The 16,505-nt window shown below is 32.1% G+C and overlaps 1 protein-coding gene across 1 annotated transcript; it reads left to right on the plus strand.

Moving 5' to 3' along the window:
• The first annotated feature begins 126 nt into the window (after nucleotides 1-126).
• On the plus strand, nucleotides 127-15,885 carry LOC144837868 (uncharacterized). Its single transcript, XM_078693167.1, has 17 exons — nucleotides 127-206; nucleotides 469-578; nucleotides 1,288-1,423; nucleotides 2,120-2,240; nucleotides 3,116-3,288; nucleotides 3,731-3,894; nucleotides 8,047-8,155; nucleotides 8,431-8,468; nucleotides 8,566-8,675; nucleotides 9,580-10,162; nucleotides 11,166-11,236; nucleotides 11,741-11,809; nucleotides 12,231-12,269; nucleotides 12,964-13,083; nucleotides 13,661-13,802; nucleotides 13,932-14,082; nucleotides 14,837-15,885. The coding sequence occupies exons 1-17, from the start codon at nucleotides 145-147 to the stop codon at nucleotides 14,928-14,930; spliced, it is 2,292 nt and encodes a 763-aa protein (XP_078549293.1). The 5' UTR covers nucleotides 127-144; the 3' UTR covers nucleotides 14,931-15,885.
• Nucleotides 15,886-16,505: the final 620 nt, after the last annotated feature.

Below are 16,505 nucleotides of genomic sequence, written 5' to 3' on the forward strand. Positions count from 1 at the left end.
ACTCAACCTTATAATTATCATTTACATAATTACTTTTAGAAAAATGTCTTTGTTTTGAAAATTTAAAGGTAATTATTAAGCATTTCAGAGAATTTGTTTTTGAAGTTGGTATCCCCCGTGATAACCGAATGCGGGAAATACAAAATGTCGGTTAAGCGATCGTTGTACCGAACTGCTCCAGTTGAACACATTAGCAAAGAAAAGAGGTTTTACCCAATTACACATTGTTAATACGTTATAAGTAGAGGATCCTAAGTAGAGACTAGGATGTTTTGTTTTTTTTTGTTTCAAGTCTAGGCCTATTACCTAGGCCAGTAGGTAGCTAGCCTAGCCGCTAGGTAGGGTAGGCCACTATCATCTATTTTCTAACCCTGCTGGCCACCATGAGACAGCCGGGCGGCTGGTGGGGTGCATCTGGACGGAGGTAATTTCGGCCGTGATTGTATGTTCTCTTTTTTCTTTTCCCAGACACTCTCTTAGCCAGGGTAGGTTGGTTAGCAAGCCATCGTTAGCTGATAGCCTGACAGTATATGCATCTCCTGGAGAATACAGTGCTTTGCGTGAAACTGATGTCGACGGTAGGCAATGTTTTTGTATATTTTTGTTTTATGTTAGGCCTAGGCTAGCTATCTAGCCTCTAGTCTAGGCCGTGCCTATAGGCTATACTATACTGTAACCATAAGAGATGTAACATATATTACTGGTATAAAACAAAATACATTTTAAAAAATGTCTGATGTTTAACAGTTTTTATAAAATATGCAGAATAAAAAAAAAAGATTTCAACCCAGTGCAGCAAATTATGCGTTATGCGTTTATCGCAAATAGCTTGATTTCGTGAAGAACGTCATTGCACAATGCACGATGAAAAAGGTTTGGAGCAAACGTCACGACGCAAACGTATAAATAAAAAATAAATCACGTACATATGCGTTGTGACGTTTGTTTCTCACCATGCGTTGCGCACGCTATTTGTGATAAACCTTATTTGTCTTCCAACTGATTTCCAAAAAAGGTGAAATATGCATGAATGGGATAACAGACTCTAAGCCTAAGGTTGTCAAATAGACCTACATTCAACCAACTTTGGTTAAACAAAAATTGCAAAACCAAATATTATATTATATGTAAATGGTACATCCATATGGAATTCTAGATCATCACAAAATTGAAAACTGCTTAATACTGTTGAACTTTTTCTGTGGACACCAACTCCCATGTAGATACTAACCCCAAACCCAAGGCTATTAACTTATAATACACAAACTATAATATTTTATACATTAGGTGAAGCAAGTGTTGTCATACCTCATGAGGGCGCTATACCAATTGCATCTCTTAGTACACGACCAAGGCAGGTGCTAAGCAGTTTGTCAAACTATTCAAGATTATCAAATGATGCAACAAGTAATCCAAGATTAAGGTAAGGTGAAGCGGTCACTGCGTCGCCCTTCTTTGTGGTAAAAAAATGTTGACCTGCTTACACAAATTTTGAAAGTTTTTCTTCCAATCAGTATCGTTTTTTTATGTCATGCCTAGCTTACCTGGATAAACTAACAATATAGACTATTTTCCTCAAAGAGCGAGATATAACTCAAATATTAGACATTTCCTTTGAACACTCCTCTTCACAAATTATGCCCTCAAGAAATGATGATGGTGGTTTGTGGAGAGGCTCCCACTTGAGGGCATAGTTCATGGACTATACCATTTGTGGAGAGGGGTGTTCAATGAAAATTTATACTTTTCGAGTTCTCAATCTTCGAGAAGAATAGGCTAATGTTGATTTATTCAGGTAAGCGGCGCTCATAGACTACCAACACTACTGTTGGTTTGTGTATTTTCTTCTGTCTTTTTTTTTGGTCAATGTAACAGTTTGGCTGAGTTACCACATAGTGAAATTTTAATTCCGGGGAAATGAGCCTAATCGGAGATGATTCATTTTATACAAACTAGGTAACACCTAAATCAGATACAGATTTCTGTCCTAATGCTGATTGAATATTGTAAATTCTGGGTTAACTTTATTAGTGAATAGAATAACTAGGTAATAAAATTTGACTCTAATTTTAAACTGGTTAAAATAATATTCTATTTTTGTCATTAACCTTTTTTATAGTTTTCCAAGTAGCAGTTATTTTAGGTCTTCCCACCAGAGCATAACGCCGTCCTCGCCTCCAAAGCCTAAACCAACACACACACTTGATTTATCGGATTCAGATCCAGAGGTTACATTTAAGGTACGTTTTAGTACTTTTGATAAGAGACTTAATCTGTGCCTTCTTTATTAAGCTTGGTTCCAACCAATGCAACATAAGAAAATGCCCTAATTGTGTTTGCCCCGCCTGCGTGAAATCAAACCGTAGATATTTGCAGCACTGTTGCGTCGTCGGTTCCCACTGATGATTATGCAAAACAGCACTTTGCATCAATACGTCGCTGCATTGCTTTTATAAAACTGATGCATCTTTTTATTAATAATATACTTTTTTTGTAAAAAAAATTACCTCAAATTTACATAAATGTGTCCATTTTGATAAATTTCCCATACCTATTTAACACTAGAAAAAAAAAGTCTTGTAGCACCACTTTTATAAAGTGGACGAATTCGTGCTCGTTGATTTAATAAACAATACAAATTTTATACCGGAAAGCCACCATTTAATGCCATTATTTATGGTGAAAAGTCAATGCATTAATTATGAAGTTTATCATTTAGTTCTCTTGGTATTCCAAATATATGGACATGATGATGTCATATCACTACTACTGTATATTTGAATATATCAGTCACTACCATATTTGGGCACATCACACCTTTTAGCTTTATAGTATTATCTATCTACAATAGTATGTTTTTCATTATGTTGTACAAATATGTTTTTCTGATTCTTAATTGATCCAGATTGGTTTCCTGGTTTAACAGGAAGACTTAGTTGTCCACCTGTTATGCAGATTGTTATGATTAAACGATCAATGTATTAAGTGTGTAGGGGAGTAGTTTATAGCTTTAAGTTTTCCTATTAATCTGGTGAAACATCCATTTTGTGTGCTTAATTGTTGTTTTCTTTTTCAAAATACATATGATAATCTTATTTCCATTCTATCCTCACAGACACCAAAATCTGATAGACCTCAACCACTTAATGGCTCTCCAGTTGTCCTCGTGGATGCCAGTGGAGGAAGAAAAGATCTTAGCATGGCAGAGGTTGAAGTTAAGACTGATATCATACGGTCACCAGTAAAAGTTATCTGCCATGTTCCTACTGTTATTGATAGTGATCTGAGGTTTGTCCCATCATTGCTACCTTAGCCTTTATATTATCTGTATAATAGAAATTTACATCATCATCATCATCGTAAATGCTACTCGTCATTAGACATTGTGCGTATCACTTGTGTTTGCTACTCTGTATGTTTTTGAGCAAGCATGTGTATAGGTCCACATGTGAAAATGTTTCTTTTTTGATCTTCCATTTGGTCTAAACCTGGTGATACTGAATACTAATTAATTAGTTTTGAAACGATAAAGATGAGGAAATCTGTGACAATGAAAAAAAAGCTGTCTCAACCGAGATTCAAACTTGGAACATTCTGCTTAATATGCAGATGTCCTAACCACTATACAATAGATATAGTTTTCAAATGTTTACTTATATAGGATATTATGCTTGATCAATTAATGAGTTTTACTATCTTTTTTTTATTCCACTGTGTATCATCCTTATAGAAACAGTGGTTATGTTGCTAACACTGCCAGGATTGCTGTTGACTCAGTACCTACAATGAGTCTACTCGGTGACATTGATGTCACCCAAGAGGGTGCTAGTCATGTCGCAGGCCAAGAATCATTTGTAGGGCGACATAAGCAGCCAATCGTCATCAAAGAAAAGGGTAAATAAATTTCTCAATAATCCAAAATATTGAAAATTTAATTGTTCAGACATTCAAAAAAATGTTGTTCCTTTTAAAAATTATTGTTAAAGATTATTTACATAGCATTTGATCAATCCAGGGAAGAGTGAAATTTCAAAAGAGTAATTTCACTTTTTCCTGATTAATCATTGTCAAAATCACTGATCTTTTTATGTCAACATATCTTGTTCTTTTCCTTTAGAATATCCTGCTTGTAAATTTAGACAAGTCACACGACCAATAATGACCGTCTCTTGACCTTTGACCCTAGTGTGTACTTTCTTGACTCATAGTCAGTAATTTGACTGTTCTAGATAATGAATATTCATTCATGGAATATAACATGAATTTTTAAATGCATATTTTTTAAACAAAGTATTAAATTGTTTGTCTATGTATTTCTTTTTCGGAAAGGCAACCCACATTCATTTCAGCTCAACTTGCAGTATTATTATTACTCAGTATTTAATATTTATTTATTATTTATTTATTATATTTATTTTATTAATTAAATTGAAACTTGCACTCAAACTTTAAGAAATATGATTCAATGACTTACTAAAAATTACAAGCATATTTATTTACTATAAAGTTTATTTTTTATACTTTTCTGAAAAATGAGTGTATTTTAAGATAACAATAATTTAGAGATTTTCAAATTTATAAATCAATGCATGAATCAACATTAATACAGCTATTTTCAAGTTGATCTCTGTATAACACACGGTTATCAGGGTCTAATGGATTTCTTTAAAGGATATTACAGGTAGTAATGTTGCCCAAAGTCATGTACAGAATCCTTGAAATGATGGCCATGTAATCATTTTAAAGTTTTTTTCATAGCTTTAGGCATCTTTGTATTAAAGTATTATAAGTATGTCAGCAACAAGTTCAGAATAATACCATGTCTAAGTATAGCACAGTTTACCTAATTTCCAGCGGACGCATTTGGTTTGGAAGGTAATGTCACCCTTCATAGAGGATATTGTAGAGGATGTAATTTATAAATAGACTTGAATTAATTACCTTCAAATTAGTGCAGACACATAGCAGAAACCCAGTTTCACCCTTCTTAAATTCCAGTCATCCAGTCTACCTAGCCTACGTTTTGTACCTAGAAACTCACCTTAGAACTCACCTTAAAACCCTTTTTGTAAAGCTCAGGAGTACACAATTTTACCTAACCTCGGCTTACTGAGGATGTAGACGCCGGCATTAGTATCGTAGTATGGACGCTAATCATTCCCTATGGCATACCTCATGGCATGACTTGGCATATAGGGGAAATTGGAATATAGTTGCATTCAAATGGAACTGTCTAGAAAGGTTGGTTTGGCGTACGTGTTATGAAGCTCTTGCGAAGTAGTATTTCCGCCTACTTTAAAGTGTCACCCAACCCTTAGATCAGCATGCTTGTTGATACCTATTGTCAACAGAAAGACTGATATCCAACCCACAAAGGCTTTTCTGATAAAAACAATGTTCTGCTCTTTGGGATCAAAGTTACTTTTAGAAAATATTTGAGAAATATGAACTGATTTTGGCTTCTTGTTTTATGTTATTTTGTATTCATTATTAAGCCATTTTTATTAACATTTTTATTAGTTTATAGAAATACAAAAAAACATAGTAATCATTAAAACAAATCAATTGATAAGAACACAATCACTTTTATATAACTGAAATTGTAAACTAATCTGTGAATGTCAGCCAATGTGAATGGAGGATCAACGGCTTAACATTCAAATTGAAGGATGAAATACTTACACAAGGCCACAGCTAATCAAGCCAATAATACTTCACTTCCTTCTTCTGTTTGCTTTATTAAATATTCCATCATGTTTAATTTATTCATATTCTATACCTCTTAGTCTTACTTTTTTTCAGAATTTAACATAACCTCTTTGCAACCTAATTATACACCCCTCCTCAAAAAGTTTTAGATAAAAAAAAAATTATATCAATAGCAAACCAGTAACAAATTATATATAAACTAAATTGGAACTCGTAAATTTGGAGGAGTTAGGTTATCTGAGCAAACACCACATGAACATACAAACGAATGTAGAAAGTTTGTTATGCCATCCTATCATCTGAAGTGCGGGTAACAAAATTAAAAATCAATTAGTACATATGTCTTGCTCACATAATAATTGTAAGGTATCGTAGAATAAAAACTCACCAATGTTTCGTAACTTGATTATTACATGCTTGCAAAAAGGTAATTCAAATCACGACCAGGAACTTCTTGACTGAAGAGGGACATAATTAATCAATTCCTGTTGAAACAATTCACTATATTATCTACGTGGACTTGGAAATAAATAAAATTAGAACTTCTTTAAGCTGAACCAGCAGCTTATGAGCGTGTCATAAAGTTTTAACGAAGAAACGAACGAAAGAAAATAGCATCCTCTCACGGGAACAAACTTTGTGTCATGTCAGGATAACCCATTTGTAAAGGAAGGACCTTGTAATTCAAGTAATGAATCATGGCTTCTGATTGGACGAGAGAAAAATAGCGAAAACACATTATAATAATAGAAAATTGTGATTATGATTATACTATTAAAAAAAAATCTCCCCAGTTTCATTAATAGAATAATTATAGCAGGAAATTGTTTTTAACATTCTAAAAGTTTGAATATTATTTTATTTCTTTTAAAGAATGTTTTTATTATCGTTGAACGTTATTCAAAGGTTGTGCTTTAATTAAATAGACACAAAGTGAAGTGTGACTCATCCTTTAGGTTTACCAAATTTCCTCACAAGTCAACAGTCTACGTTTTCTAGACTGTATCATTTAATAACCACAAGTGGCAGAAGGGGTTGCTTTTATGTTTTATGCAGAATCAATCAAATCAAATACAAAATCTTAGATAAGAAGATTTATTGGCAAAGAATTGTTTGTATTCAATTTATTTGAAAAATGCATTAAAATAAATGATGACAATTCAATTTTAAAAAGAATATTAAAATATACCTTTAGTAGCTACAGATGCCTATACACAGGTAATATTTGATCCACTTCAAAATCAAACATTTATTTCTTTTTATCAATAATAATAATCAATCAATTATGTTCAGAAAAATCCCCAAAAACAAGAGCTTGAAAAGGACTGCCCAGAATCAGAACTTTTGAAAAAAGAAAAATAAATAATAAAAAAGGGCTGCCCAGAAACCAAACGTTTTAAATACTTAATCAGCTAACTAACAGCTAGCACATGACTGGCTAATTACAGGAGGGAAAACAACCTAAGCTTTTTAAAAAGGATGAAACTATAATGCAGTGGTGTTACTCGGTCATGAGAAAAGCCTTAGATTCTAGTAGAATTTGAGTATATTGTAATGTACGGTATTGTAATGACATACGACTATCTTATATTGTTATCTCCTATATGTATTTATAGCTGGCAAACTATCAAAATTAAAAAAAAAAACAAACTTTTAAATCTTCTTTAAATGTAATATTTCCATAATATCATATAACAAAAAACATGAGCATTTTATAAATATAATGATTAAATCAATTTTTCCCAAAAAACTTTAAAACATTTGCTTACATATTCTATTTTTAACATTTTAAAACTTTGTTATTTGTTACATTTTACACCAATGCAAAATACTAAATCCAAAATGACAGAAACCATCTAAGAAGATAGTATTTAAACGATTTTTATCTTTTTTTAGATTGCCTCATTTCCTTCACTTGCGTGCACATGTCAATCATATCTTTGTCGTTGTCTTCCCTTTGTATTTAAAAAGTGTGAACAATTTGCATAAATGAATCATATGGATAAAACCTCAAATGCATGTTACTTTAAAATCTCTGTTTAACGATTCTGTTTATTAAATATGTATGTACCCCAAATTTATATAAAAAGTAAAATGACTAAAATTAGTTATAATAAAGTTATTCACTTTTGGTCAAAAAACTAAAATAATTATGAAAAAAGACAACATTGACAGTTAAGGTAACCAGACAATTGGCTTCTGCTATTTTCTTCTCTTTAAACTACGTTTTTTTTAGGTAACTAACCTTTTTTTTATCTTATTTTTGGTAAAAGTAAACTATTAGCATTTGTATAATTTTTTTTTCTATGTGGAATATAAATTATTTATGATTTTTAGGACAACTAATAACTGATAGTGAATCTGTAATGGATGAGATTGAGGCAGAGATAACCAGATTGGAAAAGTCAAAGCCCAAAGTTACGGAAATTCCTGCAGAAAAACCAAGGTATCAAATAATATCTGCTATCTGTTTAGTTCTAGAAACAATGTTTTGATCTAAATCTACCTACTATAATTAAGATAATAAATATGAATTTGGTATTCTAAATTAATTTCCAGCAAAATATAATTAAAAAGCTGATTATGAGCTCTTCATAGAAATGGGCGCTATATAAATGTTAATGTTAAGATGAAAATGACCATAAACAAAACATTATAACCCTAGGTTGATGTTAAAAAAATTATATACTTTTCTTTTTATTATATATATTTTATTTTTAGTGAAGATGTCTTAAAAGCAAAAAAGAAAAAACAAAGAGGTAATATTACTATGGTTTGATATTTCATTTTTTGTTTTTTTTGTTTCTCCATTATAATAGCCACTATGAAATTAATGATTTTATTTGAATTTAATAGGACGGGCTGTGCAATCAAGATATAAACAGCAGACGGTACAAAACACAAGCAAATCTAGCACTAGTAAATCACATACCAGTTCATTTAAGAAACATCACGACTCAGATTTGGTAATTATTATTGGAAATGTTAAGAAAAAGTTAAAGTTAATAATGTTGTGTTTTACGCATTTTACCAACACAATGTTGGAGACCTTGACCTGACAGAAAAAGGGGACCTGTTGTATTCGGTGTTTTCATACCCATACAGTGAGTCAAAATTGAGAGTTTGCGTTTAGGAGGCTTACCCGCTCGGCCATGGCCACGTTCTAAGCTAAAATTTAATTGATTTGTTATTTGATTTGACCTAGGATTTTATTGTAAAGTTGGTGACTATTTTTTGACTTTGACAATGACTTTGAGAACTGATATGAACCTTCATTAGTATATGAATACCCATTAGTATGATATGAATATCCATTTAATATGATATGAATATCCATTAGTATGATATGAATATCCATTTAGTATGATATGAATATCCATTAATATGACTTTGAGAACTTTACAATGACTTTGAGAACTGTACAGGAACCGATATGAACCTTCATTAATATGATATGAATATCCATTAGTATGAAATGAATATCCATAGTATAATATGAATATTTATTACCCGGTAGTATGATATGAATATCCATTAGTATGCTATGAATAACCATTAGTATGATTTAATTGTAAATGTATCAACTTGCCTTCTAAATTTGATAACAAATTTTTTGATTTTGACAATGACTTTGAGAACTTTACAGGAAACGATATGAATCTTCATTAGTATATGATTATTCATTAGTATGATATGATTATCCATTAGTATGATATGAATATCCATTAGTATGATATGAATATCCATTAGTATGATATGAATATCCATTAGTATGATATAAATATCCATTAGTATGATATGAATATCCATTAGTATAATATGAATATCCATTTGATTTGATAAACAAATTTGAATGACATTTTATTCCAGTCTAAAAAAGTTGCATCAAATAAAACAAAACCAGTTCAGGTATCATCTTTTAAAAAGGTTCCAAAACGGGATGATGTCAGACAAATGAAATCTTTCAATTCAAAGTCATATGTAACACCTACAATTGATGTCAAAGTCTCTAAAAAGCATCCTAGTAGTCCCGATCTACATCAGTCTCATATACAAGATGATGTCAGAGCATCTCACCAGAAGTCTTCTAAAAGGCATCCTGGCAACAATGATCTACATCAGTCCCATATACAGGAGGATGTCAGGGCATCTCACCAGAAGTCTTCTAAAAGGCATCCTGGCAACAGTGATCTGCATCAGTCTCATATACAAGAGAATGTCAGGGCATCTCACAAGAAGTCTTCTAAAAGGCATCCTGGCAACATTGATCTACATCAGTCTCATATACAAGAGGATGTCAGAGCATCTCACAAGAAGCATTCTATTGCTAATGAAACTGAATTCTGTTATACCCCCATGAGATCACAGATGGCTGGTGGTGTGACTTCAACTCCGGCGGCAACTATGTCTAAGATGCCTGTGATGCTAGAAGAATCAATTATCGCACATGCAGGTATAGTCATACAAGATTTATGCATTTACCAATACACGTCCAATGTTAAAAGTATTAAGGAATTCTAGAATTCTTAATTTAATGTTTAAATGCAATATTGTCTGGTATTACAAACAGTTGTAAATCTTTTGGTATTTTAAAATGAAAATTAATATATTTATTACAATAAATCTTCTAATAGTAACCCACACTCTAATAGTAAACCCCTTTCTAATAGTAACCCACCTTATAAGTCAATCTATAATAATAACCCACTACTCTAATGTAACCCATGGGAGTTACTATTAGAGGCACAAAAACTTATGATGCAGCGTGGGGGAGGTTTGAGTGTTTTTGAGTTTATAAAATAAAGTTAGAGTTCAACGAAATTTGTTTATTCGTACTGTTTTATTATTTTGCTTTGAGTTGCTGACCGGAAAAGTTGGGGGTGGGTTACTATTTTCAGGTGCCTAATTTAAGATTAGTAATAGTAACCCACTACTCTAATAGTAACCCCCCTTCTAATATAGTAACCCACCCTAAAAAACAATCAAAGAATAATAACCCAGGGTTACAATTGAAAGATTTACGGTATTAACATTTCTACTACTTCTGTCTACTATACCAATAATACAATACCATTAAAGATGTATTGTCCCCCTGAAAAAATATTTATTACAACTTTTTTTGTTGAATATGCCATTTTAATGTCACATAATAGTTATCCACTTTGACCAAAAATTAGATAGAAAAAAATGTATTTACCTGAAAAAAAAATGTAATTTAAAGCAAAAAATGGTCAAATTGGCTGCCAGCCAATGGATTTTTAGTTGAATTTAACCATTTATCATGTTATTTTATAAGTGAAAACATTATTTTTTCCTGTTTTTTTTCTACGGAAGTGATTTACTTTATTAAAACTACAAAATACCCTATTCAAAGTCTGATTTAATTAATCTTCATTTTTCATGTTTTTGGGAGACAATACATCTTTAATACAATAACCTTTTTATTCTTTAATTAGATGCATCTTCTATTAACCAATCATCTATCATTAAGTCGCACAATCAAACAGCCAAGACTTCCAAGAAAGAGGTAATGATGCAATATTTTTGCCCTAAGTTCTACTCATAAAGTTGTAATCTTTTTTCGCAGACCAGGATGAACCTTGGCAAATTAACTTTGTCAATCAATTTAATTCAACCACATAAAGTATGTATGGTTGTATGTCAACAATCAATGTAATATTTTGAAAACTGGCATTATTAACTATATTTTTAAAATTTGGCGTTACTATTTCCTAAACGTGGTTCACATTGAATGTAATACTGTATATCCTCGGGTATAATCCTATTTCTGGTCTAAACCCACCCCCTGCTTTATGTCTGATTTCATAAACAGACATATCTCCAGGTATAGTCCCAGTATTGACTTTTAGTCTGGATGTAAGCCTCTCTTTAGCCAGTTCAGAAGAGTTTTTTCCAAGAAATGCTTAATTTTTTTCCTGAACACACAGGATATAGTGTTCGTGTTTTAGGATGGTGAGACTATACCAGAGGATACGGTAGTAATATAATGTTGTATGTTTTCTTTACATAGGACATAACCCAGGCTTATTTGGATAGAATTTATACTGAATATTTACAATGGCTGTTTCTCGATTCAAAGGTAAAATCATTATCATAAAATTATCAACACTAAAATCATCATCACATTGGCATCATCATCATTATCAACAAATCATCAGTCGATTCAAGATGGCAGATCCATGATTTTGAATAGGGGTGGGTTCCTAAAATTGTAAAAGTGTTGAACTTAATCTAATGTATTGTAATATTGTGCATTGCAATTTCCAAAATGTAGGATTTAAGAAGGGTTGGGGAGGGAGTCTCCCCTTGGGCCCGTCGTATAAAAGCATCAAATGATTAACATTTTTATTTCTTTTTATTGCAATGTGGCACATTCCGATCTGTCAATATTTTTTTTTTATTTAAAGCAATCAAATTCAGCATTAGTTGCTGATTTCTAGTTTTATACCATGATTAGAAAAAAAAAGAAAATAAATATGTTTGGTTTTTTTTATTGTTAGGCACGCAAAGCATTTCAGGAACAAGAAAAAGAAGCTATGGTAAGTGGATAAAGTGTTTCTAAAAATAGGTAATGATGTCATGGTCTTTGGATCTGTCTGTACTGCATTATTGAGGTCATAGCATTTTATACCTATACATTTTTTAAAGATTTCTCACTAGAAATAGCATTTATCTGAAATCAGCTCCCACTTTATCAGTTCATATCCATTTTTCAGGAATTGCTATTAAAACCTAATGGTAGAAAAATCATTTTTAGAAACAATGTACAGTATTTGTTCTACCTTTGATAGCTATATTTAAACACTAGATGGCGCTATTTATATAATTTAAATAAGAATTCAATTAAGCAAAGAATCAGGGTATTTTCTTGCACACAGTATATGTTGATTCAGCTTTATATCTGGTAAACAAATGCATTCAAAGTGCTGGACTTTAATTTCATATTTGTTGCATTTCAATTTCCAAAATGTTGGAATTAGAAAGTGTTGGGGAGAGGGTAGATCAGGTCGACTGGGTCTCCCCTTGGCTCCATCAATCCATGGATAAAAGCATCAATTTATTAAACATTATAAGCAATTGTATGTGGGATAATGATGTGTCAATAAATATGTTTATTCCTAAACAAATACATGCAAATTTAATTTTAGTCTATAGATTTTATCTTTTCACATCATGAAGATGGAGGTTATTTGAAATCCTCTGTAAATAATATATGTTAATATTTTTTTTTAGTCTCAATTGTATGGATTATGGTCAGAAAATGAGAAGTTACGGAAGCGTCAATTTGCACTGAAACTTGAACTGGAGCGAGTAAAACACAATAATATGCTTGATAAAAAGCTAAATGTACAGGTAGTGCCATTATACAGTTAATGTTTTATTAATAATATCGTATATCCTCTGGTATAATCCCACCCCACTAGAACACAAAATTCGTTCAACTTTGGGGGTGGGACTATACCCTGGGAAACCCTGGTAAAAATGGTTGGTAAGCATTTCAAACTTTCAAACTCACCTGCTACAGAGAGGCCTACATCCAGACCAAAAGTCAATACTGGGACTATGCCTGTTTGTGAAGTTAGACATAAATTAGGGGGTGGGATTAGACCTGAAGTGGGATTATACCCGAGAATATACAGTAATAGTACATACTGTGTGTATACAAAACCTATATACAATTTTAATAAAACTACAGATGATAATTAGGTGTATTAATCAATGGAAAACGACCAATTATTTCTGAGTGTACATGAATATCAATTGGTAGGTTTATTCCACTTGAGGCACACCTGGCCTGAAAGAAATAAATGACACAATATAGTAGAAAGCGCTATGTCTAACGACAACATGTAGTATATATATATTCCAAAGCAAAGCAAAGCAAATGCTTTTGAGTTCTTTTTCTATATATAATTTGTATGTTTTTCAGCGTGAAGGGCTAGGCCCAGTTGTAGCTCATTGTAAGACATTTCAAGAACAGTTTAGGACACTAGCTCGTGGGGTGGATACGACTAGACATCAACTTGCTATGTCCGGTATATTTTTACCTGAAAATGAAGATTTTTACCAAGGTTTGACCATAACTTATTAATAATACAGGTTTTCCTTTTATTGTATTCCTTTTCTCATCTTATATTCAAATATATTTATTCAAATTTATTTATTAAAATATATTGGATGATTTTTTTAATGATTTACAGACGAACTACAAAGAGCCCTAAATGAAAGTCAAAAGTTGTTGGGTGAGATAAGCCTTGTCACTAGTCACCAACAAACAAAACTGACCAGCTTTGCTAATGCATCAGAAACCTTAGAAAAGGCAGTTGAAAATGAACTGAAAGAGATAGCCAGGTTTGTATGGATTTATGTTATACTGTATTTGTATTTATTTACTGTTACTTGCTACTAAACTGTCCTCATTAATTCATTGAAAGGCAAAGGCCAACACTTTTCTGAAATCCTCTTTTGTAATTTTTCCTAGACTATGGGAAAATGTTCCAGAAGTCACTGAATTTAAAGCTCAAATTACACATTTATAATATTTTGTATATTTAGTTCATGTATTGTCATTTTAACTAATTTGTTGTTTATAAATTATTGTTGTGTTAACATAATGCCAACATCTGAAGTTTAAAAAACGAGAGGTTGTGTTTTTTTAAGTCAACAACTATTTATTATAAAAATATTAGGACCGCGAATGGCTTAAAAATCGTAAATTTGCTTGAGTGTAAGTCTTTTTGTTATATTTTAATGCAGAAAAAACACATACATTAAAATTCAGTTATCTTTGTAATCCGGGAGAAAATGTGGAAAACCGGGAGCATGATGTTAGGCCGGGAGACAAGTCTAAAATATTGGAGTCTCCCGGCCAAAACAGGAGTTTTGGGCATGTACAGTATGTGTTAACGTTGGAGCAAGAGCAGTTAGCTGTTCAGGCCTATGCCTATTGCTTGCTCCTGGCAAGATTGTACTTGATGACGTGCCGAATAAATATTATTGAGTACATCAGGCCGTCATTGACTGATTTCAGTTGACTTTACTTTGTGTGAGATAAGCAATTTGTGTGTTATATATATATTTTATTATATGTTTCATTAAATTACAGATGTCAAGAGCTCTTAACAAGTACAACCAAGTTAGCAACACAAGAAAGCTCTATCAAAATGCAACAAATACAGCATCAAGTTCATGCTGACTAAACGGATGTAAACAATTGAAAGAAAGATGTATTGTCCCCCAAAAACATGAACAATGACGATTAATAAAATCAGACTTTGAATATGCCATTTTGTAGGTTTAATAAAGTCTCTTGTGTAGAAAAAAGAAAAATAAATTAATAATGTTTTCACTTATAAAAAGATGAAATAAACATTTAAATTCAACCAAAAAACCCATTGCCTTCCAGTCAATTTGAAATTTTTTTGCTTTAAACTACAGTTTTTTCAGGTAAATAATTTTTTTGTCGATCAATTTTTTGGTAAGTAAATAACTATTATGTGACATTATAATGACATAACAAAAACATTAAAAAAAAAAATTTTTTTCAGGGGGAGAATATATCTTTAATAAGCGTGCTTGTATTAACTTCACTAGTTATAAGTGATGAACAATAATATTAGCCCAAACTTTCTATTCACCGTTTAACAATGTAGATGGGCACAAAGATTTGTATCAAACAACAAACATAATGTGCTTATTAAATTGTCTCAAGTAATGCAGACAAGTACAAAGATTTACCGTGCTACAGGACACTTTAAATGTTCAACTTTTAAATAGAGAGTGTGTCAGGGGTGCTCCCTGTTTGAGAAACCCAGGATCCGCACCCTGGGTGTACATGCCTGTTCAACTTTTAAATAGAGAGTGTGTCAGGGGTGCCCCCTGTTTGAGAAACCCAGGATCCGCACCCTGTGTGTACATGCCTGTTCAACTTTTAAATAGAGAGTGTGTCAGGGGTGCTCCCTGTTTGAGAAACCCAGGATCCGCACCCTGGGTGTACATGCCTACTAAATTATTTGAAGGAAGGAAAGGACTAAATATTGTGAATACTGTATTGTGAATATTTTATTGCTTAGTAAATAATTTTGTTACAAATGTTATCTATAAAATTATTAAAAAATATACTGTAAACATGTAAATACAATCTTTATTAAAAAACCATATACCATGTAAATTTAGGTGTGGAAGAATTATTTGTGTCTTGCATTTTAACTGGGCTGAATTGCGCAGAGGTAAGGATTGCGTATAAAACAATATTCATACACAGCTGTCACTAAACAGTGTTTATTCGTTTGTCTACAATGACAGGTGTTTATATATATGAAGTGGACAGGGGCCTCTATTCAAAGTGGGAATTTTAAATGATGCTGCTCCATAATAACAAATTTAAATAAATACAGTTTAAAATTTTTGTATGAAATGACTGTGTATAGTATTATAGCGCCCTGCAGCTTTTTTACTCCATGGGTGGAGTTACATATAAGTTAGTGGGGTGTGAGTGGTGAGGCGCTGCATGCTGCAAAAAGGCAAAAAGGACATTTCAAGATATAAGTACAAAAGACCTAGCGGCTTAGTATTTTTCAAATTTTCTTAGCTCCATCCCAACCATGGTGGGCTGGTCCTGTAGACTTCTTTTTTTTGTTTAATATTTCGAAGTATAATTCCAATTTTATATTTTTCAAACTGTTCTTAGGTCAGTCCCAGGGGAGTGTGTAGGCCCCAGGTGGAGCGTAGTCAAGACAGCAACATTCTAACAGTTTTGGTATGAAATTCAGGGA

This window comes from Antedon bifida, chromosome 3 (assembly GCF_963402885.1).
Source record: "Antedon bifida chromosome 3, ecAntBifi1.1, whole genome shotgun sequence".
NCBI lineage: Eukaryota > Metazoa > Echinodermata > Crinoidea > Comatulida > Antedonidae > Antedon > Antedon bifida.